Here is a 26,482-nt window from a genome sequence, read left to right as displayed (position 1 = left end):
CACCGCCGGCAGGGTCTGCCCATGCCGGGGACTGATCCGGCCGTGGGGCTCTGGGTGCACGACGGTGCGGGTGTGGGTCAGCCCCACATCCCGGGAGGTTGCGGCTCATCCCACAAACACCGGGGCAAAAAGCTGCACCCCATCCCAGCCCGCTGCCAGGCACAGCTGGGGCTCGATGGGGCAGGCAGGGGGCTCTCCAAATCCCCAAATCCCCCCGGGGGGGGGGCTGGCCGAGCCCCTGCCCCACAGGGCAGCCCCCCTGCGCGCCATCCTGCTCGGTGTCTGGGGAATTAGAGGGGAGAAGCTGGTCTGTTTGGGGGGGGGGCTACGCTAAGGACCTTAGCGGGGAAGTGGGGTGGGGAGGGGGCGGGCAGGGCTGGTGCGGGGGCTGGGGGTGGCAGCTCCCTGTCCCCGGGCTGTGCCGGCTCCGCAGGGCGTCCCGTCGCTGCCCTCTGGTGGCAGCTGGGGACAGGCAGGCTGGCAGGGCACGGCTTCTCGCCCAGCATCGCGCCAGCTTGGCACTGGGTGTCACCGGGAGGGCGGCACTGGTGCTGGGTGCGCTCGATGCAGGCGGGCATCACGGGCCCCCTCCCTTGCAGGGTGGCTCTCCCGGGATGTCACGGGTGTCCCCAAGGGGGACAACGGGTGGAAGCTGTGTCCTGCATAGCCCAGAGCTGGGGTTTTACCGTGTGCCCAGGACACGGATCTGAGGACACTGGACCCCCTGGATGCTCCCCCCCAGCACCCACCCTGGCAGGGCTGAACCCTCAGGGCCGGGCAGAGGCACCCAATGCCTGGGGGGGCTGGTGCAGGGTGGCCCCGTCCCAGCTGCTGGCAGGGAGCTGGACCCAGGCAGAGTTTTGGTCTCAGCACGGCAGTTTATGGAGGAAGGACTGTCCCGCTGGCACCCAGCAGGCACCGAGTCCTCGCCAGGCCCCGCAGGAGCTCACCTGCGCCCGTCCCCCCGCAGCAGGGGCAGCCCACGGGGTTCCCTGGGACCTTCAGTGCGTCAGTTCAGCAGGGGCTGGAGCTGACGCAGGAGAGCAGCCATGAGCAGGGTCACACTCCCCGGCCATGGGAGCCCCGTGAGACCCACGGCCGTGGGGCCGGAGAGGAGCCCGGCCGGGGGGGCACATACGGAGCAGGCAGTGGCTTCTGCCACTGAGCTCGGGCACGTCCTTGCTGCCCCACAGCGGAGTTTCCTGGGGGGCTGAACGCTGCTTGTCCCAAGGGGCTGAGCATGGGCAGGGCTGAGCTGCCCATCCCGGTGCGGGTCAGGGGTCCCTGGGGTGCAGCGGGTGCTGCCACCAGGCAGGGCAGCACGATGGCCCCAGACGAGGACAGCACAGACACCTCCTCTTGCCACCACCACCAGCACCCGTGTTACCCCCCCAGTTCTGCGGAGGGCAGGCATCACGGGGGCAGCGTCCCCAGCGCAGGGTCTTGTCGGGTCCTGGGGTGATGCACGGGGCTGGGTGAGCCCCGGGCCCCCCGTCTGAGTGCCGCTCTGGCTGGCAGCAGCCCCGGCTCAGAGGGCCGTGCCGGCCAGCAGCTCCAGCGGTTTCAGGGCCGGGGGCGGGAAGCGGCCACTGCCAGTCCGGGGGCTGTGCCGGAGGTGGGCCCGGAGCACCTCGCCCACCGTGCGGCGGAAAGTCTGGCTGACGAAGCAGTAGAGGAAGAAGTTGAGGGTGGTGTTGAGCATGGCCACCATGTTGGCGATGTCCAAGGCCAAATGCACGCGCCAGTCCCTCTTGACTGAGGCCACGTAGAGGTGGCAGATCATGACGATGGTCCGGGGAGCCCAGAGCACGATGAAGACGGTGGTGACAGCCAGGAGGAGGGCCGTGGTCTTGCTCAGGTGGGGTCGGCCATCCCCTGAGCGCCTCCGCTGCTTCAGCTTGCAGATGATGATGGAGTTGGTGGCCAGGAAGATGCTGCAGGGCAAGAAGTAGATGGTGACGCAGTGCACCCACTTGAGCACCATGTCCAGGGTGGTGGGGGGGTCGGCGTCACGCCACAGGTCCAGCCACCAGTAGAAGGGAATGCCTGTGGCCAGAGCCACGGCGAAGACGGCTGCGATGATCTTGCGGGTGCGCTGTGGGTAGGAGACGGCGCGGTACCGCAGCGGGTGGCAGAGGGCCACGTAGCGGTCCACGGTCAGCAGGACGGTGACCCAGATGGAGGCGTGGTTGGCGGTGAACTCCAGGACGTTGACAGTGTGGATGAAGGCGCTGGGCACCGCCCGGGCCAGGATGGCTGTCTGCAGGATGAAGCCCACAAAGATGATGAAGACCTGGGTGAGGATGTCAGAGGTGGTCAGGGCCAGCAGGTACCAGTACGATGACTTCTTGGTCCTTGTGGCCAGGCGGGACAGGGCCACAGCGGTCAGGACATTCACTGGAGGGAGGGGAGCGATGTACAGTGGTTAGACCGCGGGGCTCACAGCCCACCCCTGCCTCCCGCAGCACCCAGGACCCTGAGGGTGCCCAGGCTCTCCCAGGGCTGCAGGATGAGCGGCCCCAGGCCCGGCTGGGATAGGGAGCTATAAATATCATGATGCGGTGAGGATTTGCTGAGCTGATTAATCTCTTCCGTGTATCAGCCCAACCAACGCAAATACCATCTGTCCCTGCTGCCATGGCACCTGCCACGTGGGGCTGGGCTTTACAGCTGGAGACTGCAGCTGGGGCCAACCCCGAGGCCATGCGGCCTGTGGGGAGCAGGCTGGTTTCCCCCACCCCTGAGGACTCTCCTCCCTGTCCCCAAAAGCACCGGGGCTGGGACAGGAGCTGAGGCTCTGCCGGCAGCTGAGGGCACAGGCTGTGCTGAGGGGGCACAGCTCAGATGAGGCAGGATGGGTGCTGCCCCCCCTGGTCCCGGGCAGCCCCCCCTGCCCCAGCCCCTCACCTGGCAGCCCCAGACCCAGCAGGACGCTGTAGTACACGATGGGGAAGACGCCGACCATGCAGGGTGACCGCTCTGGCTCTGGCCGTGCTGCCTCGTCGACCCACACCACTGCCGTGCTGTTGGGCACAGGCATCATCGCCTCCTGCCACGGACCGGCTACGAGGGGAGACAGGAAGAGTCAAGGAGCCGAGGGCCCCGGTAGCACTCGGGCAGGGGGCTCAGCTGGGACACAGCGCAGGGGGCTTGGGGTGGGCTGGCTCCCATGGGTGCAGTTGCCCCAGGTCTGCTGCTGTGTCTGCCTGCGATGGCACGTTTTGGAGCTGCCCGCTGTCCGTGGATGCTGCAGGACAAGGGACCCAGGATCCAGTCCCCGAGGGGAAGCCGGCATGACAGCCCTCGTCCCCGCAGCGGAGGGTGGCCCCGCTACCGGCGATGCTCCTTGTTTATCCCTCTGGCCCCGTTTATTGCCTTGAAGAAAACCGGATTAAAACACCATGTTCTTGGGTGGCTGCCAGGGGAATGAGGCCCTGGCTCCCGGCCCAGGCTGGGTGCCACCCAGCGGGACCCAGGGGTGGCGGGGAAGACCCAGGGGTGCTGGAGGGGGGGTCCCAGCGGTGACAAGATGGGCGAAGGGGGGAATCCCAGGGGTGCCAAGGCGGGGGGTGGCCATCTCCAGGCTGCCAACCGGGTCCTTTGCCAGCTCCTCAGGCAGACTCGCATCAGGCAGTGGGGCCGGAGGAGCCTGGCATCGGCCCTGCCCGTGCCCATGTCCCTTCCCGTGTCCATGTCCCCGCCCATGCCTGTGTCCCCATCCGTGTCCTAGTCCCTGCCCGTGCCCCGCGCCCGGATCGGGCCCACGCTGCGCCCGACCATTCATAAACCCGGGCGGCACCACCCCGCTCCCGAGCCCTGCGCTTCTATTGGCTGGAGGGGAACGGCGCTTCACCCAATCAGACGGGCGTTTTCCTGGAATGGGGAGGCCAAACCTGAGCGTTGCGTTCTGATTGGTCAGAATCCCCTCCCTCTCACACAATTAGCATCTCCCGAGGGCGACCGTGACCCCCCGGGTCCTAGTGCCGCAGGGGGTGAAAGGGGGGTCCTGAGCCCGGGGGCTGAGGGGGGGCTGTCCTGAGGCTAGGGCGGGATGCGGGGTGCAGGGGCGGGTGTCCTGAGCCCGATGGGGGAGTGCGGGGGGCGGAGGTACTGGGTCTAGGCGGGGATGCGTGGTGCAGTGTGGGTCCTGAGCCCGGGAGATGGGTGCGGGGTGTCGGGAGTGTCCTGAGCCCGGGAGGGTAAGGGGTGCAGGGGGAAGCCTGAGCCCTGGGAGGGGTGCAGGGGAGGTCCGGTGCCTAGGGAGGACATGCAGGGTGCAGGGAGGGTCCTGAGCCCGAGGGGTGTGGGGCTACTGGGCACCTCTCCGGTCCCAGTCCGAGCCTGGTCCCACAGGGACCCCAAACTGCCCCAATCCCAATCACCGCAATCCCCCGACGACTCCGGGACCGGGGAACGGCACGTCTCCCCCCGCCGGTGCTCCCGTTCCGGCCCCCCCAGGGATGGATCTGCCCCCCTCAGCAGTACCCGCGGTCGGGGAGTGCCGGGAGCGGTGGGGGGCTTTGTCCGCTGCGCCCGGCCGTGATGGAAGCCGGGATCCTGCGCAGAGCCCCGAGCTGGGTGGGAGAGATGCGCAGGGGGATGCCAATTAACTGCAAATTAGATCTGGCTAATCAGCAGGGGCAAGTCCAGACCCTTCATGTCCCCCGTGGAACTGGGGCATCGATCGCTGCAGCTGCAGCGGGGGCGTTAACCCTTTCCCAGCCCTGATCCCGTTCGCTCTGCTGGGGGGTCTGGGTCCCGTCTGGTTCCCCCTTTGCCCCCCCCTGCCCGAGGTCCTGCTCCCCAAGCCCTTCTGGAGATGGGCTCTCACCTCGGTGGCCCCCGTGCCACTCCCAGGTGTGCGGTGCCACCTTCCCTGGGCCCGGAGAGCCACTGGTGTTCGTGTCCTCGCTGATGGCTGTGTCCCTGTTGGTGGCCGTGTCCCCACTGGTGGCCGTGTTCTCACTGGTGTCCGTGTCCTTGCCAGTGGCTGTGTCCCCGTTGGTGGCCGTGTCCCTTCCGGCACCCGCAGCATCGCCCAGCCACGAGGAACGCGGGGCGGAGGGAGAGCAGCGTGGGCAGAGCTGCGGGCTGGGCTAGCGGGGCAGGAGGACGTCCCCGGGCCCCGCCGCTCCCACGGGGGCCAGTGATGGGGTCACCTGGAACACTGTGCCAGCCGCAAGTGACTGTGACGGAGCTTGCTCCACCCCAGAGCATTAAGGATGGTGGTCCAGGTGCCTGGGGACAGCTTGGGTCCCTCATTATACCCAAAGGCCTGTGTCACCAAGCTGCGGTGCATCGTTCCATCAGCCCCCCTCCGTTGGGTGCTGGACCCCCAATTTCTCCTGGGTTTGCCACACACCCCGAGGTGGGCTGGGGCCAGGCAGAGGTGGGTGCAGGCAGCGGGGGCTACCCAAGCTCGGTTAGGGGCTGCCACAGGTTCCTCAGCCCCTGCCCTCTGTAAGCAGAGAGCTGGGATCTGCAGCCACCGTTGGGGGACTCAGGGGAGCGGGTCTGCATGTACGCACGTGTGAGTGTGCACACAAGTGTGTCTGTGTGCATCCATCCCCGCGTGTCCCTGCTGGGCTTTGCTCCGTGTGTGCCTGGGTGCCTGCTGGCACAGCCCCAGCGTGCAGAGAGCACCGCTGGTGGCCCAAGCTGGTGGCAAAGCCCACCCGTGCCTCAGTTTCCCCAGCAGCGCAGGCAGGGGTGGGAAGGCTGCTGTCCCCTGCCGTTCCCTGGGGCCACCTTAGCCCCCGACTCCCGCCCCCTCGCGATGTCCCCCAGCCTGCGGGGGCGATGCCTTACGCACAGGTCGCTATGGTGAGCCAACCCTCCGCCGCCTCAGCCGCAATTACCGGGGCCAGCACAGCTGCTCTCTGCACCTCACCAGGGGCTGGGGGATGGATGCCCCGTCCACTGGTGACCCCCAGCACCAGTCCCACGGTCCCCCGTGTCCCCCCACGGCCCCCAGCCCGTGCCACCCTGCCCCGTGGCCAGCTGATGCCCCCTTAGGGGGATGAGAGTCCCTGGTAGGGTGCAGCCTGTGCTGGCACCATGCCGGCGGCTCAGCCGGCACAGGCTCCCGGCAAGCTGTTGTTTTGCAGGCAGGTGGTTAAATGAGGCATCGGTGGATGCGGTGAGCCATTAACCGGCTGCGCCGTGGCAGGGGCCCCTCGTCCCCCAGCCGGCCTGCTCCTCGCTGCCATGCAGGAGTGCCCCCCCGGGCTCTGTTTGCACCGCACTCTTGGGGTCCCCCCACCCCATCGGGCCACAGAGCTTGAGCCTCAGCCCCACACGGGGCATGGCATCGCCTGCCTGTCCCTCTGAGGGGCCAGGGAGCCCTGGGAGCCCAGCGCAGTGATGGCCAGGCAGCTTGCCCCCAGCCCCTCCAGCCGTGGGTCAGGGCCAGATGGGTGATCCCCCCCTCTGGGATCTGTGGCAACATCTGCCCACGCTCAACATCTGGAAACCCCGTCTAAGCCTGAGCCTCTCGCTCACCCCCCCGGGCCACGGCTGTGCTCAGGGATAGGGCTCCTCAGCCCCGTGTCCCTGTTCTCCTTGGGGACGCAGACGCTCCGGCTCTGGCTTCCACGTGAGCCCAAAGCAAACCTGTCCTCAGAAGCCCTTGCTGGCACGAAAGCAGCCCCCGGCTGCGGCGGCAGCACCGGGCGGCACCATGCCAGGGCTGGGCAAGGTGACACAAAGGGGCAGATGGGCTGAGCACCCCCTGCCCGGCATGTAGCCCCAGTCACCGCCGTCCTCCCCCACTGCACGCGCCACAAACTGCTCACACCCTGTACCCCCATCCGCGGCACAATGTCCCTCCGGCCGCGGGGTGCTGGTGCTGGCAGTGCAGGCTGCAGCACAGCATCCTCCCGTGGGTCCCGGGGAAGGAGCAGGGTGTGACACCGGTGCCAGCCGTGCCACGCTGTCACCTCTCTGGGCAGCTCAACACAAAGCTGCCATACCACAGGCACCGGCGCTAATCCCATCAGCCCGGACAGATACTCGATTACTGGTAACGTTTAATATCTCCCCGTGCGGCTCCGGCACTGCCACCCTCTGAAGGTCACAGCATCTCCCTGGGGGTGTCCCCAGGAAGGGGGGATCCACGCAGGGTCCTGCTGCACCCTGAGGTGAATTTGTGCAGCGGTCCCGGGGCTGAGCGCGGTGCCGGCATCTCTGGCCCAGGGAGCACCGAGCCACGGGGCAGCGGGGGGCCCTGCCCGGCATGGCAGCCCCCCGCCACCTTCACGGGGAGCCTGGGCAGTGGGTAAGGGGCTGCCGTGCCCGTGTGAGCCGCGCTGCCTCCGTCTGTGGGGTCTCTCCCCCCATTTGCGTCCTTACTGGGGGTCTCGGTCCTCACTCCCCACCCCACAGTACCACTGGGGCCATGGCCAAAAGTGGGGTGCAGACATCCCCTGGCTCCCACCCCACTTGCTCAGGCTGCGCCAGCAAATGCTCCTGCACAGAAGGCTGCCCATGTCCTGCAGCGGGGAGCAGGGTGGGGGCACCCAGCACTACCCCCAGCCCCATGCCTGAGCCACCCCAGCCCCAGCATGCGGCACCAGGGCTGCAGGGGGGGCAAATGCCACCCCGGCCCCGTTGTGAAGCCCCCCAAGAGCTGTCGGGGCAGGCGAGGGGCCAGTGGAGGCCGGCACAGGGCACTCGCCCGGTGCAGGCAGCCTCTTGGCTGCAAAGGCTGGGAAAAGGGCAGGCAGTTCCTGCCGGCAGCCGGGATGCCATGGTGATGGGCTGCTGCCGGCATGAATACCCATGAGCCGAGGGGAGCGGGGAGGCCATGCCGAGCTGTGCCCTGAATGCAAAGACGGCACAAAGGGCTGCTAGCCATGCGTGGGGCTGCGGCACGGTGTGGGGCTGTGACACGGTACGGCAGAGCCCGGTGGATGCTCCCAGGTGGCAAATGGAGATGTCCCCATGCTGTGCCGGGGCTCACCGGGGCACCCCTTCACGCCAGCCTGGGATGCGGGGCTTGGGTCCGGGGTCAGGGTGGGATGGACGGGGGCTGGAAGCTGTTCCCTTGGCAACGGCCGGTCCCAGTTTCCACCAATCGATGTGGCGGCGCGGGCTGGGAGGGCTGGGAGGGCTCCTGGCCTACATAAGCGCCGGGCGGGCACCGCGCCGAGCCCCGGCAGATGCGCTTGGGAAGCCATGGCCAGGCTGACGGGCGCCCGGCCCGTGGCCGCCCGCCGCTGGGGCTGTGTTGCCTCTGCCTTCCTCTTCCTCCTCCTCACCGTGCAAGCGGGTAAGGGTGGCCGTGGTGGGGGGAGGCGTGGAGGGGTCCCTCTGCTGTGGGTCCCGCTGCCCTCACTGTGTGCCAGGGTGGGGCTTGGCTGCGGCACGGGTGTCCGGTGATGTCCGTGGGAGGCTGAGCACGGCTCTCTGGCAGCCTTCGTGACTCCTGGGGAGGGTTGGATGCGGCTCCTGGACGTGCTGTGCCCCATGGTGCCTGGGAGGTGCCGGGGGCGAGAGCCGGGCTGCGCTCGCCGCTGCCCAAGGGAAGGCTCGGCGCCGTGGGCAGCGATGTCCGGCACCGTGGGGCTCCCCATCCCCTTCCCCATCCCTGCTCAGCCAGGCTTAAGTCAGCGCTGGGAAGGGTAATCCGGCAGCTCACCGCCCGGCAAGATGGGATTTGAGAAAGACAGGGCCAAATTCACCCCGGGGGAAGGATGCTCCGGGGAGGGGGTGGGAGTTGTGCCAGGCATGAGGGAGAGGAGGAGATGGAGGAAGGCTCCCCGTGGCCACAAGATCATGGAGACGCGTGTCTTGGTCCCTATCCCCACTGGGAGCCTGGCAGTGTGGGGACACAGACACGGGGGGACGGTCACCCAAGTGGGGACCAGTCTGGGTTGCCGGCACACGCAGCCGGAGGAGGGGAGCGAAACGTGGCCGGGCAGGAGACGCCAGTTCATGGCACCAACGAGGAGTCAGGGATCACATCGGCAGCGGGCATGGAGCGGCAGCTGCCTGCTCAGCGGCACCAACCCGCAGCGACACGGGGGCAGTGAGTGTCCCCAGGCTGCTCAGACCATGGGGACCCTGTCCCTCGCTCCCCGCACCCACCAGCTCTCGTGTGCCCCACGTGTTGGTCTGGGACATGGGGGGGGTCCAGGGCAATGCGCAGGGCTCACTCTGCCCACGCCGATGGGATTGGGGCTGACAGACCGGGCTGCGAGCCAGCGCTGCCCGGCACAAGGCCATTTCCCAGCATGTCCCAGCCTGGGACATGGTGGTCTCACCCCTTCTGCTGCAGAAAAGCATTTTTTTGGCTCCCAAGGACACAAATGTCCCCATGTCCCCTCGTCCTCCTTGCATCCCCTTGGCACCAGCCATCCCTTCGGCACTGGGGGGAGCGGAGGGAGGATGTGCACAGAGATAGGCTTCCCCAGCCCCCTGGTAACCAGGCGTCACCCCACAGCACACTCTGCTGTGCCCCAGCACCCTGTTCCCAGTTCCTGGGGTGCAGCACTGGGATGGTCCCATCTCCCCGCAGCCCAGAAAGCCGACCTTAGTGGCGACGCCACAGCAGCCACCATCAACCACTCGCTGATGCTGCTGCAGCGGCTGCAGGAGCTGCTGCAGAACGGCAACGGCAGCGACTCGGTGCTGCGGGTGCGCACGGCCGCCTCCGACGAGGCCAAGGTCTTCCACACCCACCAGCTGCTGCTCAGCCTCCAGAGCGAGGTCTTTGAGAGCCTCCTGCACAACCAGAGCACCATCACCCTGCACGAGCCGCCTGAGACTGCTGCCCTCTTCGAAAAGTTTATCAGGTACGTGGGGACCCCATGGGATGGGGACAGCAGGAGGGACGCAGCTCCTCGGGGGACCATGGGAACTCCATGGGATGGGGATGCCTGGAGGGATGCAGCTCAGGAGGGAGGGTGCTTCCCTGGGGACCAAGGGCACCGCAGAGGACGGGATGCCTGGAGGGATGCAGCCCATGAGGGAGGATGCTCCCCTGGGGACTGCGCTGCCAGCCCCTGGGGCTGGGCTGGGAAGGGGATTCGGGGACATCAGCGTCACCGCCCTGCACTCTGCCCCAGGTACCTGTACTGCGGGGGGGTCTCCATCCTGCTGCACCAAGCCATCCCCATGCACCAGCTGGCCAGCAAGTACCGGGTGTGGGGGCTGCAGCGCGGCGTGGCCGACTACATGAAGACCCACCTGGCCAGCGAGTCGAGCCAGGGCCACGTGGTGGGCTGGTACCACTACGCCGTGCGCATCGGGGACGTGGCGCTGCAGGAGAGCTGCCTCCAGTTCCTGGCCTGGAACCTCTCGGCCGTACTGGGCAGCGCCGAGTGGGGCTCGGTGAGCGTGGACCTGCTGCTGCTGCTGCTGGAGCGCTCTGACCTGGTCCTGCACAGCGAGCTGGAGCTCTACACCGCCGTGGAGAGCTGGCTGAGCCGCCGGCAGCCCGAGGGTCCCGTGGCCAAGCGGGTGCTGCGTGCTATCCGCTACCCCATGATCGCGCCCAGCCAGCTCTTTCGGCTGCAGGTGCAGTCACCGGTGCTGGCGCGGCACTACGGCGCGGTGCAGGACCTGCTCTTCCAGGCTTTCCAGTTCCACGCCGCCCCCCCTCTCCATTTCGCCAAGTATTTTGACGTCAACTGCAGCATGTTCCTGCCCCGCAACTACCTCGCGCCTAGCTGGGGCTCCCAGTGGGTCATCAACAACCCGGCCCGGGACGACCGCAGCACCAGCTTCCAGACCCAGCTGGGTCCCAGCAGCCACGACGCCGGGAAGCGAGTGACCTGGAACGTCCTCTTCTCACCGCGCTGGCTGCCCGTCAGCCTGCGCCCCGTCTATTCGGACTCGGTCTCGGGCGCCGTCCAGCCGGCGCGCATCGAGGACGGTCGCCCCCGGCTCGTCATCACCCCGGCCATGAGCAGCCCCGACTTTGCCGGCGTCAGCTTCCAGAAGACGGTGCTGGTGGGTGTGCGGCAGCAGGGCCGCGTCGTGGTGAAGCACGCCTACAGCTTCCACCAGAGCTCGGATGAGGCGGCCGACTTCCTCGCCCACGCCGACCTGCAGAAGCGCACCTCCGAGTACCTCATCGACAACTCCCTGCACCTCCACATCATCATCAAACCTGTCTACCACTCCCTCATCAAGGTGAAGAAGTAACGAGGTGGAGCCGGGTCCCGCAGCCGGACTGGTCCCAGCCCCGTGGCGGGGGCTTGCACTTGGTCCTCCTGCTCGTAGGTAGATGGTGGTCCCTGTGCCAGGGGGACTCGGGGCTGCTCTCCGCCACCCAGCCCTCTCCGATTGTGCCCCGCCGCATCCCATCCAAACGTCCCCATTGCTGTCCCTGCTTGCCTGCGGGGAGGTGGGGACTGGGGACACTGGGAGCCCCCCAGCCCCATGCTGGTGGTGCAGGAGGTGAAACGTGCAGCCCACGGCCGCGGGCACATCCTGGGCTCACAAACCCTGATGGGCGAGAGGATGGGGACAGGGACAGCCCGGCCTTCCTGTGATGCCACCCCTGTGGCACTGGGGTCCCTCTGTGCCGGGCAGCGAGGCCGCGGTGCTGGGCCCGGCTGCGGGCACGGGTACCCCGGCAGCAGCACCCCGGGGCTCGGCGGCGAGCTGGGTGCGTGCCCAGGCTGGGGTGGGCGGTCCGGCTGCCTCCCGCAGCGGAAGATGCTTGGGGGGCACCAACCCACTCACGGCCGGCAGCTGCCCCATCCCTGCCCGGGCACCCTCCACCCCCTTCCTAATAAAAGCAGAAAACGAGCGTGGGGAGTGCGGGGGCATCTTTGGGGGTCTCCCTGTCCCCAGGGATGGGCTGGGGGACAGCAGTCACACCACTCCCCGCATCAGCGTGTCTCCTTTTAATGTAACCCCTTGGAAGGACAAACACCCCTGCAGACACCCAGCACCTTAGCAGCCACACTGGTGATGCCGGGTGGGCGGCAGCATCCCCCGGGTGCTGAGCATCCACAGACGCCCTTCCCTCAGCAGGGCTGGCACCGGGGGGCTGCAGGGACACCCACGGCACGGGGGATGCCGCATCATGCTGGGGTTGGCAGGACGGGCGCTCAGCCCGCTGGCTTGGCACAGGACCTTGTCCCCCTTCGGCAAGGCGCTGGGCTCAGTACCAGCAACTCCATCCATCCTTGCCGGAGGCGCTGGCACCGTTCCCGGTGATGCCGCCGAGCCGTGGGTGCTGGCCCTTCCTGGGGGGAGCTGGGGGGGGACAGGTAGAGGTGGGACCTCAACACCTGGGGAAGGGGCACTTCATCAGCAGCCCCGGGAGCTGGGCCGGGGCTTGGGGGGGACGATGGCCCCTGCACCCCGTTCCCAGTTGGGGGCTCACCTGGCAGCTGGGTCTGCAGGGGCTTTGCTCTGGGCAGGGCTTTGGGGGGTCCCTGGGTGCTGGCTGCCCGCGCCCCCACCAACACGGCGTGCTCGGAGCGGCTCTGCAGCATGGTGGATGGCAGCGGGGGGACCATGGGGGATGCCAGCTGCTGGAGAGAGGGTCCACGGGCGTGATGCTTTGGGGAGGAACCATGGTGTGCGGGAGGGCGAACACATGCCATAGGGCGCTCACACCCTGATGGTGGGCGAAGGGATGCCAAAGGGATCCGGGGGTGGCCTTCCCACCCTGACCTACCCCATGGCCGGTCACCTCGAAGGACTGTGACCTCCTCGATCTCCTTCTGCCATCCAGCGATTCCTTCCTCCTCCCTGGCTCCTTGTGGCCCTTCTTGCGTGCCCGCAGCCAGGTCCCCGGGGAGCGGGGGGTGCATGTCCCCACCTCGCTGCTGGTGTGCCACAGCCTGGGGCCACCCCATTCCTCCCAGGCGTCCGGTGAGTGCAGGCGGATGCTCTCCGGGATGCCGGACCGGCACTGGACAGCCTTAGCCACGATGCTCTTGGTGCTGCTCGACACCTCCCGGCGTTCTGCGTCACGGTGGCACCATCAGCGGGGCACAGTGGCACTGTCAGCGGGGCACGGCCACCCACCCAGCCCCGCCGGCCACTTGGCTCACCCCTGCCTGCTGCCACCACTGCCACCGCGCTGGTCCCGGTGCTCGGGCTCGTCCATGGCGTGCGCTGCCAGGACACACGGCACCCATTAGCATCCCCACCTCGGGGCTTCGGTGCTGCGGGCATGGCCGTGCTCACCTCCAGGGCCACTGTGCCACGGCCGGGAGGTGGGGTGGGCACCGCCGCGCTCCCCAGCTGCTGTGCCCGAGGGGTCTTCTTGAACACGGGGGTCGGGGTGCTGCCGGAAAGGGGACACCCCTGAGCCTCTGCCATGGCAGCAGCCCCGTGCACGTGGCAGGGTGTGATGCCCACTCGTACCTGTCCCCCATGGGGCGCAGGGGTGGGAGGGCATCGTCCTGCAGCAGTGTGGGGTGCTCACAGCTCCGTGCCCGCACGCTGTCCTGCTCCGGGTCCCACAGGCTCTCTGTGCCGGTCACCTGTGGGACCTTGGGCAGGGACGTGCCCTGGGCAGGGACAGGGGCTGAGTGCCCTGCCTGGGCTCTGGGGGGTGCCCTGTCACCCTGCCCTACCTTGAGGGTGCCACTGTCCCCAAAGTCCCCTGCCAGCTCCTGCAGGTAAGTCTCGTACAGCTCCTCCAGCGGCCGTGGCACCGACAGCCGGTGGTCTGCCGGGGAGAGGGCAGGGTGGGGGCATCAACCATCCTGCGCGCCACACCATGCCCAGCTTGGGTGGCAGCGTCACGGCTATATCATGACACTGGGGGCACTTTGGATCGCGACACGTCCCATTGCAATAACACAATGTGCCATTGCAGGACTCCCAGGGCAACGGGCACACGAGAGACCCCTTTGTCACGGCAGAAGTCACGGGAGGGACGCACCGGCGATGAGCTGCCGCTGCTGCTGGATGATGCGAGCGCAGAGGGCACGGTGACGACCGAAGCGCTGCGCCACGGTGGCCGGCGGGTGCTGGAGGCCACCCTCGAGCAGGGTGCGGGAGCGCATCTCTGCTGCCTCCAGCTCCAGGTGGTGCAGGCGGCACAGCAGGGCCAGCACCTCCCGCTGCTCCTCCCAGCCGCTCCGATGCCGCCGGGCCACGTCCAGCCGCCGTGTGTGCTGCTGGCTCTGCCGGAAGAGCTGTGCTGGCTCTGCCTGCGGGCACACAGCGGGGTCACTGTCCCTGCCCATGGCCAGCATCCCTTCTGTGGGGCCAGCATCTCTGCTGTGGGGCCAGCATCCCTGGGGACCATGGGGCAGTGTAGGGGTGAGCTCCTCATACCCTCCCCGTTGGGGGGCAGCGGGGCCAAGGGCTGCTTGGGGTGGGAGCCGGGGGGGTGACTGGCCTCCAGGGGAGGGGGGTACCTGCGCTCCCAGCCCTGCCGTGGTACGGATGCTCTTGGCGCGGTGGGCGTAGGCGAGGGTGCTGCGGGACTCCTCGAAGGCGGTGCTGGCAGGGCTGATGTGGGCGATCATCACCGTGTGGCTGTTGCCTCCAAGCGAGTCCTGGCCACGGAGTACACGTCTGAGAGGGATCAGGGTGGGGGCCAGCCTCTGCCCCCTCCCCAGCTCAGACCCCACCGGGGGAGCTGGGACCCCCGGCTGCACCTTGAGCAGGCGGGTCAGCTTGCTGTCGCGATAGTTGATGTACTTGGTGCTCGCCTGGTGGCTCAGAGCCTTGATGCAGTTGCCCAGGGCCAGCAGCGAGCGGTTGATGTGGGCCCCCTCCTTCATCCTCTGCCCGCGGTTCTGTGTCTGGGCCGGGGGGGGAACGCAGAGGGAAAAACCTGGCGAAAGAGGGGCTGGGACCCTGCAGCCCCCCCGGGGAGGGCCGTACCTGCGCAGCCCGCTCGGAGCCCGCCAGGTCGATCATGAAGAGGCGGCCGCGGCGCAGCCCCCTACCCCGGCGCCGCTGGCGCACGGTGACCTGCAGCACCGCGTGGGAGCGGGATGAGGTGCGGTTGGCGGCTGTGGGCTCCTGCGTCCGCTGCATGTTCCCCCGTGCCAGCGCCTGCAGGACCTGGGGCAGACGGGCAGCGCCGGGCAAGGGGGGGTTTGCCGGATCCCCCCCATGCCCCATGGGTGCCCACTGGCTCACCTCCTCGGCGCTGATGGCGGAGACTTCGGTGATGCCGGCCACCTGGATGGTGCCACCAGCGTCCTCCCGGAGCTGCAGGCAGCCCAGCGAGGGGTTCAGCAGGTCCCGGATCATCTCGTTGTAGATCTGGGCAGGGGGAAGGAGCTGGGCACCTCTCCCCCAGCGTGGGGACCCCTCCCGCGGGGTTCAAAGATGCTCATCTTGGGGCCACCTACCACTCACTGTCCCCGGCTCTGCCTGGGGACAGTGACATCCCTGCACCCCCCCTGTCGCACCTCAAGGTAGGACATGGAGACCTCATACTCGGTGTCACCGCTGGCATCCTCGATGGCCTGGAAGAGCTCGCCCAGGGTGCGGGCATAGATGCCAGGCTCGCCATCGGTGCCCAGCATGGTGTAGGTCTTCCCGCAGCCTGGGGGAGAGGATGGGGCTTGCTCGGGGCCAGGACGCTGCCATGGCCAAAGGGCTGTCCCCCTCCCCACACCCCTCACCAGTGGGGCCGTAGGCGAAGACGGTGGCGTTGTGGCCGGAGATGACACCCGCGACAAGACCCTGGGTGGTAGCATGGTACACGGTCTCCTGAGGGAGGATGAGAGGCCATGGGGTGCGTCTTGCTGCCCCCCACCTCCACCTGCTGCCCTGGGACCCCCAGCCTGCCTCCCCCCACCCCACATCCCCTCCGTGTCCCGAGGGACCCACCTGGGTGGCCGAAGAGTCGAAGGCCACATCGAAGACGTAGGATTTCTCCCGGGAGCAGCTGGCGCGCAGGATGTCATCGGGGTCTTCCATGGGGTCTTGCAGCACCACGACCTGCCGAGGGACGTGAGCGGGGCTGGCCAGGGGACACGCACCAGCCCTGGGCACCCACTGCTCCGGGATCACCTCCGGCCTCAGCTAGGCATTGCACCGCCGTTAACGGTGCTAATTAAGCACCCAGTTGGGGTCTAAGGTGTAACAAGGTGCTGGGAGCCCTGTGGGCTGGTGGCTTTGTGGGCACAGACCCCCAGGATGTACACGGACAGATGGACACCCCAGGACGCCCTCCCCACCACCCCCAGGGAGGTGTCCCCCCAGCACAGCTCCCCCGAAGCACAGGGACGGCCGAGCAGCTCCATCCCAGCCGGTGGGCGAGGGACCCCGTGGGAGAGCACATCACCCCACCGGTGATGGGGCTCCTGGTGCCGCGGGGGGGACAGTCTGAGTGGGACTTGGGTCTCAGAGCGTGGGCATCCTCGCTCGGAGCTGCACCTCCCCCCCGTGCTCCTGCCTGGGTACCCTGCATCGCCCACAGCACACACCCGAGGGCAGGAGCCAAGGGGGGGCACCACAGCATGGGTGGGGGGCACCCTGGCATGGAGGAGGGCACTGGGATGTGCTCACCAGTAGGTCTGAGCCCTCCTGAGACCCCGTGGGCATCCCTCTCCTGCTTTGCCAGGGCCGGTGCCCCCTCCATGCTGGGGTGTAGGAGATGCCCGGGCTGGTGCCGGTGCTGCCGGCGCGGGGCCCTTTGTGCTTCTGAATGGTCCCCTTGTCCCCAGGCCAGTCTGGGGCTCAAAGCCAGCTCTGTGTGTGGTGCCAGGGGACCTGCCGGACCGGCCGCCCCACTGCACCCACCTGGGCACGGCAGCACAAAGGCACCTCTGTCAGCGCAGCCCGACAAGGTGCCCGCTGCCGTGGCACCGCGGGGCGGCAAAGGGTGCCAGCACCCATGGGACCCTCTGTGTCCCTGTCCCTGCATGGAACAGCCCTTTGTAGGGTCCCCTGCTCCCAGTGTCCCTGCCAGCCCCCACTGCAATGCAGATTTTAACCTTTGATGTAATGCAAGCTGCTCCCTCGCCGCTGCCCTGCTTCCACTTTGCCCCCTCTCCTTGACCGGCCCCTCTCCGCCTTGAGTGGGGACAGGGACAGGCAGCGCTGCTCCTGACCCAGAGCCCCTGGAGTTTCCCACCCTCCTGCTTTGTTATTGTAGGGTCTCCTGCGGGGGGTTGCGGGGTGTCCCCCCCACCCCGTGGCTGGCACACGTGGGCATCACACACAGTGCTGGGTGCTGCCGGATGCATCCCATGCCTGCACCGCGCCGAGGGTTGCATCCCACCCCGGGGTACCGGCCCCACTGACCCCACGGACGGGTACAGGGGAGGCAGGAGGGTGACAAAGCACCGGGGCCAGGCGGTGCCCGATGAACCCATGGGTGCCCGTCCGGTGGCCATACCTGTTCATCCATGAGGTGGGCGATGGGTCTGGCCCCCTCCGCCAGCTCGGCCGCGCTCATCGGGCGGATGCGAAGAGCCACCTGCGAGACACTGGGGATGAGCGTGGGGTGGCGGGGATGGGGACAGGGACACAGGGACACGGACCTGCACGCGAGCCATCACGGCGCAGTCCGGCAGCCGAGGAGGCGCAGTGTCGAAGCAGCCCCAGGACCCCCCCCTCACTATGTCGGGCGCTGCAATTAGAGGTTCATTTTCCTGGGACGAAAGCGAACACCGCTGGGACCAGCCTTCAAGAGGCAGCCGGGCAGCGTGCCCTCCTGCTGGCACCCGGCCCCTCGCCGACGTGGCTGGGGACGGGTGAGCCCGCGGTGGCACAGCGGGAGCGGGGGGCTGCTGCCATGGCTCTGCGCACCTGGAACCCCCCGGGTTCCCCAACAGCATCCAGCACGCCAGCCCTGCGGTGCCGAGGGATGGCAGGGACGGCTGTTCCATGGGGTGGCAGGAGAGGCAAGCCACAACAGCCACCCTGTCCCTGCCATATCCACCCCCTTCTGCCATGTCCCAGCCCTGTGGGGTGCAGCCGTGGCGTGCCCTGGATCCGGGTGTCCCCGCCGCCCTTGGCAGTGGTGCTGCTCCCCTTGGGGACAGGGTGCCACCTGCCACCGGCCAGGACTTCACCACCAGCTGCTGCTCCTCGCTGTCCCCTGGAGCATTCGTGTCCTCGCTGGGGGCTGGGGGCCGGGGGGAGCCCGCGAGTGGAGGTGCCCCACAGGGGGTGCACAGGTCACACTGATCCCCACTCTGTCCCCTCGCAGCAGACCTGTCCCTCAGTGCCCCCGCTGCCTGTGGGAGGGCTCAGTGGGACACCCCCAGCCCTGGCTCTCCCCTCTTCCTTCCTCCGGCACTCGCACAGCCCCTCTGCCCTCCTGGGGGGGCTGTGAGCCTGGGTGCCCCCCTGGCCCAGGCTGGGAGGCTCTCTGGAGGCTGCATCTCCCCATCCCACCCGTCTGCCCCAGTCCCCTGGGGATGTTGAGCCGTACACAACACCAGCAGCGCGGGCAGCTCCTGTCAACACAGCGGCTGGCACCATGTGTGTCTGTGGCCATGCTCTGTGCCCTCTCCTGGCTGCACCCACGGCCCCAAGGCATGGTCAGGGTGCCATGAGCTGGGTGGAAACGTGCCTGTCCCACATGGGATGCAGACAGTGCATGGCTCAGGGAAATGCCTTTCCACCTCTGGCTGCTGGTACAATTACAGCTGGCTGTTAATGAGGCGCCCGGCCAAGCTGCAAGGCTGGTGCCTGGCTCCCGTCCCACTACCGGGGGAGACCCTGTCCCTTTGGCGGCGCTCCCCAGCCTGGGAGGTGGCTGTGCTGGGACAGGGCAGTGCTCAGCTTGGGGCTGGGGGGCCATGAAGCCACCAATCCCATGGCAGCGGGTGGGACTCCCTCTCCCATCCGTCTATGCTGTCAGGACAGGACCCGCATCCGGCTGCTCCGCACGCACCCACCCCGCACATGCAGGGTGGCTTCGACAGTCGACAGCTCCTGCCCACCCTCCACCCCCCGAGCAGTGCCTGGGGAAGGGTCCTGCGGGAAAGCTGACCCCCAGCCCCAGCACAGGGGATGCCACCCACACGATGGCCCCATCCCTCTGCCGCTGGCTGTGCCGTGGTATGAGCGCAACTGGCGGCTCGTTAATAATTGACGGGCGGGTAAGCTGCTGGGCGATACCAGCCGGGCTGTGTTTACCCAGCGCTGATAACCCCGGCCCAGGCACCGCAGGCTGCTCTCGCAGGGATAGCAGCAGGCTGGGGGAGCGGGGCTTTGCTCAGCATCACCCTCCCCGCTGGGAAGGGGCATGGTGCTCTCACCAGGACCCCGCTGCCGCCACCAGCTGCCCTGCTCTGCCCTGCTCCTTGGGCTGGGGACACATGGAGGGACACCCCACTGCCATGGGTGCTCCACTATGGTCAGCAGACAGCTTTGATCTGTGGCTTGGCCCGAGGAGAGGAGATGGAGAGTGAGAGAACACAACTTTCCCACCCTCTGCTCAACCCTGCTGTGACAAAACAGGAAATGGGACATGGAAAACTCCTGTTTATTCACCCAGAAGAAAAAAAAATAAAGAGGGCAAAGGGCCAGGGAGCGTCTGTGAGGGTTTCTGTGTGACCCACTGGTCCTGTCTCGGCTACAACTCCTGCGGAGGGAGCAGGCATAGGGTCAGGGAGCTGTGCGGGGCTCTCCGCTTCCCGCCCCACGGAGGCAGAGACCCCAGGTGCCCAGAGAGCAGCCTCACCCCTCCATGAGCCACAGAGCAGCAACCCTGGCAAGGAGGGGGAAAACAACGTGAAGGTGGAGTGCGCTGACCTTGGCAGCATCCTTCTCCTCCTCCTCCTCCTCCTCTTCCTTGTCCTTGGGCAGTTGGCTCTCTTCCTCCTGCGCGCTCGCCTCCTCTCTCGCACGGCTTTTAACCTGAAAAACAGAGACGGACCCCTGTCCCCTGCCCCGTGGCAGGGAGTCCCTGCTGCGGTTGCAGGTCCATGCCGTCCCCAGTACCTTGCCACGCAGGCCCTGGGTCTCTGCCCGTGCCCTCCTCTGCATCTCCGCTTCGATGACCTCGAAGAACTCTTGGCGGACACGGTCGAGCACCTCCTGGGGATCCTCCACCAGGCTCTCCTCCACCTCCGTCTCCTGGCCCTCCGACCTGGCGCGTTCCTTCAGCCGCATTTCCCGGTGCCGGGCCTCCAGGATCTTCTCCCGCTTCGTCTCCCGCTCGAACATCTGGGGCAGAGTGGGGGCTGAGGGGTGCAGGGCTCACAGGGGACCCTGCGGGACAGCGTGCTCTGTACAGGGACAGCGCAGGGCTTGCTGGCAGAGCCACTGTGCATGGGGCCAGCGATGTGCCAGCAGTGCTGAGGGCTTTGCTGTGACCTGGCACAGCAGCTTGGGGCTCAAAGCTCACGTACAGCGGTGGCCAGGGTCTTCTCGTTCCTCTGGAGGGTGCAGAGCCCGGAGGAGATTTCCAGCAGGGTGACGGTGCCCAGCTTTGAGCCGCAGCCAACAATGCACCCGTTGTCCTGCAGGCGCAGGCTGGAGAGGGGCTCGTTGCAGACCTGGGGAGGGAGGACGGGTGGGTGGTGGCACTTAGCTCTGACGTGATGCCCCACGGGGGAAGCCAGGCAGGACAAGCCAACAGAGGCAAATCCATGTGGTTGCTAATAACAGGAGCCTACGTGCAAAGTTTTGGGCACGCTGGGCACAGCTCAGGGCCGAGGGGACGGCTGCTGCTCAATGGAGCTTATCCCGAGCTCTGTCCCCTGGCTCTGCTTGCTCCGGCAGGGCAGATCTGCCAAGCGCCCCGCTGCCAGCGCCCGCTGGGGGCAGCCCCTGCTCCCCTCCCAGGGCGAGGGACCTGGAGCCGCTGGGGTCCCAACCTTCAGGCTGAGAGAGGGGTCATTCTGCTTGAAGAGGAAGTCCCAGACGTCCAGGGTTCCATCCGATCTGGTGGTGAAGAAGACGGACGGCCTCACAGTGCTCCAGCACCCGTCTGTCAGGTAGGAGAGGTGGCACCTGCCAGCAGACCCGATACAGCGGCGATGGGCTGGTGGCCTCTGTCCCATCGTCCCCATGGCTGCTGCCTATGCAACACGGCATGGGCACCTTCCATTCCAGCACCCTCGGCCACACTGGCACTGCCCTGCCTTGGTGACCATCCCACCTCCTCCTGCCTGACCTGAGCAGACCAGCCCCTGCCGGTCGTCTGCCCCAAAAATGCTCTTCCACGAAAGGGAAGACTTTTTGCAGAGCAAAATTCTGCACACCGACACCTACTTGGTCCACATAATTGACGATTCCTTGGTCTCCTCTGACCAGATCCGAGCAGTCCAGTCGCCGACTGTCAGGAAGACTTTGGGGTAGAAAGGGTTCCTGACCAGCGCGTAGACAGGTCCAATGTGGCCACTGTAGGTGCTGGTGATTTTTTCGGGGGGTGTTTTGGCCTTGCGGTTGCAGGCGATGACGATGCCTTGCTCTGTGCCCACCATGAACTTGGTGGGCTGAGGGTGGGAGCAGGAGAGAGCAGCCGTCAGCAGGCGGGGGACGCTGCGGTGCAGGGGGCAGTGGGGCAGCAAAGGGCTTTGCTGTCCGAGCTGGGGGGGGCCTGCTGCAGCCAGCACCTGGGGAGAATGGAACCCTGGGACCCGCCATCATCTGGAGGATTTAGAGACCAAAATGCCAGCAAGACCTTGTGTTTTGGCAGCACATCAACTCCTAATTCTTAAAGATGGGCGAGAACATGCTGCAAGCTGCAGCACAGCACTCGGTGTCACTCTGGGCATCAGACGCTTGTGCTGTCCCCCTGGAGCCCAGCCCATGGGGGTGACCAGGCACTGCCCGCCTGGCTCGGCTCGGCTCACACTCCAGCCCAGGGCACTGGCTGCGTGTGGGCAGGGTGATCCTGTCGGCGGGGCAAGGTGTCTCACCATGGTGGGCTCAAACTCCAGCGTGACAGCACCCAGAGCGTTCTCCAGGAGCCCCTTCCGGGTGATGTCCAAGACCAACGACTCGGTGGGCTCGGACAGCTTGCGGACGTCCCACCACAGGACCTGCAGGGGACAAGCAGCGGGAGGGGGCTGCAGGGCAGGGGCTGCTCCCGGCTCAGCCGTGGGTGCTGGGGAGCAGAATGCCCTGGAGCCCGCCAGCTGCCCTGTGCCAGCCCGTGCTGCCAGCCTGGGGGCCTGGTTGCCGTGCTGCCATGGCTGGCGAGGGACAGAGCAGGCAGGGGAAGCTCTTTTGGGCTGTCAGCGCCTGCCAGCGGGGTCCCCGTGGGTGTGCCTGGCACTCTTCCCTGCCCCTGCCCTTTACCTGCCCGTCAGTGGAGGCTGAGAAACACTCGGTGCCCGTTTTGGACTGCAGCCAGATGGCTCCATACACAGGGTCCCGGTGGCTGACCTCCACGGTGGACACCTCCACGGGCAGCCCCCCTTTCCTGGTGTCCCAGTAAGCTGGGAAGGAAAAGAAGTCAAGACCTGCACTCGCTCCCTTGCCCGGCTCCTTTGCTTGCCACTTATTTCCCGAGGAGATGCTGCCCCGCTGCCCGAGCCAGAACGGGGAGCAAATCCCACCGGCTGCCCCTCCTGCCCCAGAAGAACCATGCAAGCACCCTGCGGGCTGGGAGCCTGCTGCTGAGATCACTCGCAGAGATGCCCACTCTGAGCGGAAACACAATTTGCGCCTTCTGCTAATAAAGCTAGGTGGTGGTGACATTAAAGAGCCACAGCAGTTCTTCAGCAATCATCTCTGTGGCAGATGCACCACGATCCCAGAGGCAATAAATCCCCCCAGCTCCCCCCTGCTCTGCACAAGGGGTTGCAGCAGGACCGGATACAGCCTAAGCAGCCCCCAGCCCCCTGTCATCTTCCGAACAGCAGCTCTTACGCTCGATGCTGCTAAAAACCAGTTTGTGTGACCCGACCTCAGCTGCGCTCCCTCCTGCGTGCCCGAAGGGTGCTGGCTAACGAAGGCAGGTCCCCCGCGGGCAGCAGCAGCCATCCTTCCCTATCTCTGCCTCTGACATGTGGCAGAGGGCAAGCCACGGCGCAGGACTGGCGGCGGTTCAGCAAAGGTCAGGCAGTTGGGCCGTGGTGGCACCGAGCTGCACACGCTCCCTCTCGCTCACTTCTAATTAGGCAATTGGATGTGCCGGAGTGTGCTCCGCTGGGCCTGTGCCACACGCCTGGGGAACGCTGCGAAGGATGGGGTGAGTTCCCTGCCCTCCATCACCTGCGGAGCGTGCAGTAACAGCCCCGTAATGCATGCCCTGTCAGATTTGATTGCTGCTGCAAATGGCAAGGAAAACATCAAAATGAGAGCAATTAAATCAAAGGGCTCACGTGGCCAAGCAAATAACAGAACCATAAATGAAGCTGACAAAGAGGGGCCCTTTTCCAAGCGCTTGAAACAACAGCACAAGAATAATTCAGTGCACACAGTGACAGCGACTCTCCTGGGATTTTGCCATGCAAAGATATGAGGCCATGGGCAAGGCGGGAGCACAGCACGCGTCCTGCTCAGTGTCTGATCCAGCAGTCCCTGCCGGGCTCTCGCTGCGGTCGCAGACGCCACACTGCCCTGAGTGCCTGAGAAGGGCTCCCGGGCACGGTATCCTCCCCTCACCGGCTACTGCTCAGGTGAACACGTGCCGTCCTCCGCATGACAAGCCCCAGGGCTTCTGGCCGTGCTCGGGATATTCCCGGCCACAGAACTAATGACATTATGCCCTTTGTGAGTGTAGCAATGCTGGAACCAGACTCTTGCCAAATTAAAATGAAGTCTTATTAATATGGCCTCACGTCTAATCCATCTTCCTTACCCATCTGCCCGTTGTAGCATCCTCCCACCAGGACGTGCGAGTCTTTGGGGTTGTATTCCAGGCTCACCAGAGGGGATGACGGCTTGAGAACGAGCTCCGGCTTGTTGGGGTTTTCTGCCAAGAAGGGATGAGTAAAGAGCAAAGTGCAAAGGCAGTCTGGAGAGCGAGCACCCCTGCCCCTAAACCAGCCTCCCAACACCACACTCTGCTCCTCCACGCCTGGCTCCCTGCCACGCTGGTGCTTGCCCAGCCGTGCTGGATGAGGAGAAGCTGGTGAGCTGGTCACGTCACCAGGATGCCTCACCGTAGCCAGGGAAGAGAGCCTGCCAGCCTGGGAACAGACCCCTGCTTCCCCGATCCCCTCACCTCTCTTTTTCGTGTTTTTCACTCCAGAATACAATAGGTCTGAGAGAGTTTTTGACAGAACAGTGCAATTCTCAGCCTGGGCTTGTGCTGCCTCTTTCTTTCTTAATCAAGCAGAAGCGAACCATATAAACACAAGAACCACATGAGAGGAGCTGAGCCTGTTGAGGCTCTAGCTCATGAAGTCATGTAGTGGGATTTTAGTGGTTATTTTCCACCTGTTGGCTAGCTTTCAGGTCCCATTTCTCCCCTTCTCTGCATTGATCTGTGGGCAAAGCAGAAACCGAACCCTTGTTCACCCCCTCCGGAGAGCTGTGAGGTTTCATTAGGTGCTTTGAAGATAAAAAGTGCTTCCGCAGCGGCAGCATTACTGACCGGTGAGTTTTCCCTTCTCCTTACCAAGATCCCAGATGTACGAGTCAAAGCTCATGTCTTTCACGTTTTGCTGGAACTCCAGGCTGGAATAAGCCACTGCCAGTTTCTTGCATGTGTCAGGGTGCCAGGAGAGATGTGTGGCCGTCCTCTTGGTTACGTTGGGATCCCTTTTTGATAACAGAACATCAAAGAAAGATGTTAGTTTGCTAACAGCTTTGTCACACCCTGGGATGACTGTCTCCCAAAGGAAACTGTGGGAATCGCAATTAAAACAAGCTGCGGCCCTTGAGCATTGAGTGCGGGAAACGATTCTCTTGGGGGTTGGGCGGGGGGAGAAGAGCTGATGATTTAATAAAGTCTTTCCAGTTATACGTTTCTAAGAATCCAATTGTGTTACTGGACGTGACTTCTAGAAATGACCTAACAGCGCCTGACACTTGAAAATAATCTCTGAGGCACAAAAAAAAAATAATTTAAAAAAACCATTTCCTGTCTAAAGCCCTGTTAGAAGATGCTCAGACCGTGTTATCTATCTCCAAAGTGCCTGGGCGGGCGGAGGGCAGGGATGGGAGGAACAGACGGAGTTAGGGAGCAGAGGGGCTGCAGCAGGTCTCCCCATCCATATAAATAGATAAAGCACCCCCCTAAAGCCATTGGGTTTTCCACCTCCTTTGCCTCTAACGTGAGTTTAATACGCGGGATCCCGCTGTGGATCTGGAGAACCTGGTGAACCTCGCTGGTCGTGCTACCTGATGACATTGATGGTTTTTGCCGAGGGGGGCTCGTCTTCCACCTCTGCCATCTCCTCCTCTCCAAAGTACTCCTCGTAGATGTTAATGGCGTTGTTCTGCTTGACGCAGTGCTCCATCAGCTGCAGGGAACGCACAGGCAGAGGTCGTGCCTCCGGGGAGCTGCCAAGGCAAGGGAACCGGCAGCGGGTGGGCAGGGGGCTCTGGGAGTGGGAGGGGACGCGGGCAGGGCCTTACGGTGCCGAGGTGCATGATGGTGTTGACATAGTTTTCATCTTTCTCCACTTTCTTCCTGAAGCGGATGGTTTGTTCCACCTCCTGCGGGTTGATGTCTTTGGGCCAGCCGCCCTCGACATGGTTGACACCGCGGGATTCCACCTCTACCCGCTCGGTGTTGACCTGGAGGGCGGCACGGAGGAAAAAGAGCAAGAGTTTGAGCCAAAAAGGTGTGAAGTACCCCTTTCCCCCCCGGGAGGTCCTGTAGGGCTGGCGGGCAGCCCCTCACCTCGTGCTCTGACATGTCGCTGGTGTGCTGGACGTAGCTGTCCACGGGGTTCCTCAGGACGAAGTTGCTGGCCATGCTGGGGTCGGGGGGGATGTCCACGTTGACCACGGCCGGCCGGTCGGAGAAGCTGCAGGGTCGGCCGAACTCGCTGCGCTTCCGCGTGTACACGTAGATGATCTCCATGGCGGCCCTGCGAGGGGCCGGCGGGCGCCCCTTCCTCCCCTAGACCTGTGGCGTGGACCCCGAAAGGTGTCGGGGGCCTCGGGGAGGGGGGGGCCGCCGCGGCAGAGAACCCCCCTGGACCCCTCCACCCTCCTGCCGAGGACACAGGCGTCCGGGCGCGGCCAGGCCCCCCCGCCCCGGTGCGGCCTCACCGGGAGCCACCGGCAGGGCCGCGTCCGCCGTTGCCTGGCAACGCCGGAGGGAGCTCACGTGATCGCACCGCCATGTTGGGGAGGGCAGGGCGGTGGTGTCACGTGACGGCCGCCGCTTGCCGCCATGTTGGGATGGGCAAAACCCGGCTAATGACGAGGGGTTGCAATTAGCGCAGGGTGTTGGGGGGGGGGGGGGCGGTAGCGGCTTCCTGAAGGAGAATTGGCGCCTGCTGCCAGCCCCAGCCCTGGTTGTGGGGTGCGGAGAGCGGGCTGGGCCCCATCTGTGTGGGGAGGGCCTGGGCCGTGCTTGGGGGAGCACAACCCATGGCGGGGCCCCTTCCCTGCTCCCCTCGACCCCAGGAGGGAAACCCGCGCCATTCCTGCAGGAGCAGGAGAGCTTCCAGGGGGAGCCAGGACATCCCTGTGGCCGGCACAGGTTGCCCCCCAAGGCTGCAGCCATTGC

At 65.9% G+C, this 26,482-nt stretch overlaps 4 protein-coding genes across 4 annotated transcripts; 1 reads left to right on the top strand and 3 right to left on the bottom strand.

Moving 5' to 3' along the window:
- Positions 1–360: 360 nt before the first annotated feature.
- Positions 361–3,360, bottom strand: GPR142 (G protein-coupled receptor 142). The gene is made up of 2 exons (XM_063352369.1): positions 2,908–3,360; positions 361–2,397 (listed from the first exon to the last, which is right to left on the bottom strand). Exons 1-2 carry the CDS (start codon positions 3,041–3,043, stop codon positions 1,529–1,531), a joined length of 1,005 nt encoding a protein of 334 aa, XP_063208439.1. The 5' UTR covers positions 3,044–3,360; the 3' UTR covers positions 361–1,528.
- A 4,743-nt stretch (positions 3,361–8,103) lies between these two features.
- Positions 8,104–11,757, top strand: BTBD17 (BTB domain containing 17). The gene is made up of 3 exons (XM_063352368.1): positions 8,104–8,269; positions 9,518–9,794; positions 10,068–11,757. The coding sequence occupies exons 1-3, from the start codon at positions 8,176–8,178 to the stop codon at positions 11,146–11,148; spliced, it is 1,452 nt and encodes a 483-aa protein (XP_063208438.1). The 5' UTR covers positions 8,104–8,175; the 3' UTR covers positions 11,149–11,757.
- Positions 11,758–12,115: 358 nt separating this feature from the next.
- On the bottom strand, positions 12,116–19,143 carry KIF19 (kinesin family member 19). Its single transcript, XM_063352472.1, has 16 exons — positions 19,122–19,143; positions 17,961–18,013; positions 17,282–17,362; positions 15,769–15,879; positions 15,561–15,648; positions 15,345–15,481; positions 15,070–15,195; positions 14,809–14,991; positions 14,580–14,726; positions 14,337–14,477; positions 13,856–14,126; positions 13,333–13,639; positions 13,116–13,252; positions 12,638–12,927; positions 12,341–12,518; positions 12,116–12,210 (listed from the first exon to the last, which is right to left on the bottom strand). Exons 1-16 carry the CDS (start codon positions 19,141–19,143, stop codon positions 12,116–12,118), a joined length of 2,367 nt encoding a protein of 788 aa, XP_063208542.1.
- A 242-nt stretch (positions 19,144–19,385) lies between these two features.
- On the bottom strand, positions 19,386–26,019 carry DNAI2 (dynein axonemal intermediate chain 2). Its single transcript, XM_063352367.1, has 13 exons — positions 25,646–26,019; positions 25,378–25,539; positions 25,141–25,262; positions 24,416–24,558; positions 23,654–23,767; positions 22,147–22,286; positions 21,765–21,887; positions 21,115–21,338; positions 20,718–20,853; positions 20,250–20,396; positions 19,840–20,064; positions 19,651–19,755; positions 19,386–19,480 (listed from the first exon to the last, which is right to left on the bottom strand). The coding sequence occupies exons 1-13, from the start codon at positions 25,826–25,828 to the stop codon at positions 19,472–19,474; spliced, it is 1,833 nt and encodes a 610-aa protein (XP_063208437.1). The 5' UTR covers positions 25,829–26,019; the 3' UTR covers positions 19,386–19,471.
- Between the last annotated feature and the right edge of the window lie 463 nt (positions 26,020–26,482).

This window comes from Chroicocephalus ridibundus, chromosome 14 (assembly GCF_963924245.1).
Source record: "Chroicocephalus ridibundus chromosome 14, bChrRid1.1, whole genome shotgun sequence".
NCBI classification, from domain to species: Eukaryota; Metazoa; Chordata; class Aves; order Charadriiformes; family Laridae; genus Chroicocephalus; species Chroicocephalus ridibundus.
This window is presented reverse-complemented; position numbering and strand designations above follow the sequence as displayed.

Bases quoted from the DNA above. Each gene is read 5' to 3' on its own strand.
- GPR142 (XM_063352369.1), bottom strand. From the start codon at position 3,043: ATGATGCCTGTGCCCAACAGCACGGCAGTGGTGTGGGTCGACGAGGCA. The intron at 2,398-2,907 runs GTGAGGGGCTGG...CCCTCCCTCCAG, and splicing joins GCTGGGTCTGGGGCTGCCAG to TGAATGTCCTGACCGCTGTG.
- BTBD17 (XM_063352368.1), top strand. From the start codon at position 8,176: ATGGCCAGGCTGACGGGCGCCCGGCCCGTGGCCGCCCGCCGCTGGGGC. The intron at 8,270-9,517 runs GTAAGGGTGGCC...ATCTCCCCGCAG, and splicing joins CCTCCTCACCGTGCAAGCGG to CCCAGAAAGCCGACCTTAGT. The intron at 9,795-10,067 runs GTACGTGGGGAC...ACTCTGCCCCAG, and splicing joins CTCTTCGAAAAGTTTATCAG to GTACCTGTACTGCGGGGGGG.
- KIF19 (XM_063352472.1), bottom strand. From the start codon at position 19,143: ATGCCCCTTCCCAGCGGGGAGG. The intron at 18,014-19,121 runs GTGATGCTGAGC...CCCGGCCCCCAG, and splicing joins GCCCCTTCCCAGCGGGGAGG to CCCCCAGCGAGGACACGAAT. The intron at 14,992-15,069 runs GTGAGCCAGTGG...CGTCTGCCCCAG, and splicing joins CCGCCATCAGCGCCGAGGAG to GTCCTGCAGGCGCTGGCACG.
- DNAI2 (XM_063352367.1), bottom strand. From the start codon at position 25,828: ATGGAGATCATCTACGTGTACACGCGGAAGCGCAGCGAGTTCGGCCGA. The intron at 21,888-22,146 runs GTAAAGGGCAGG...TGTCCCCTGCAG, and splicing joins CAGCCTCCACTGACGGGCAG to GTCCTGTGGTGGGACGTCCG. The intron at 20,397-20,717 runs GTTGGGACCCCA...CTCCCTCCCCAG, and splicing joins ACCCCTCTCTCAGCCTGAAG to GTCTGCAACGAGCCCCTCTC.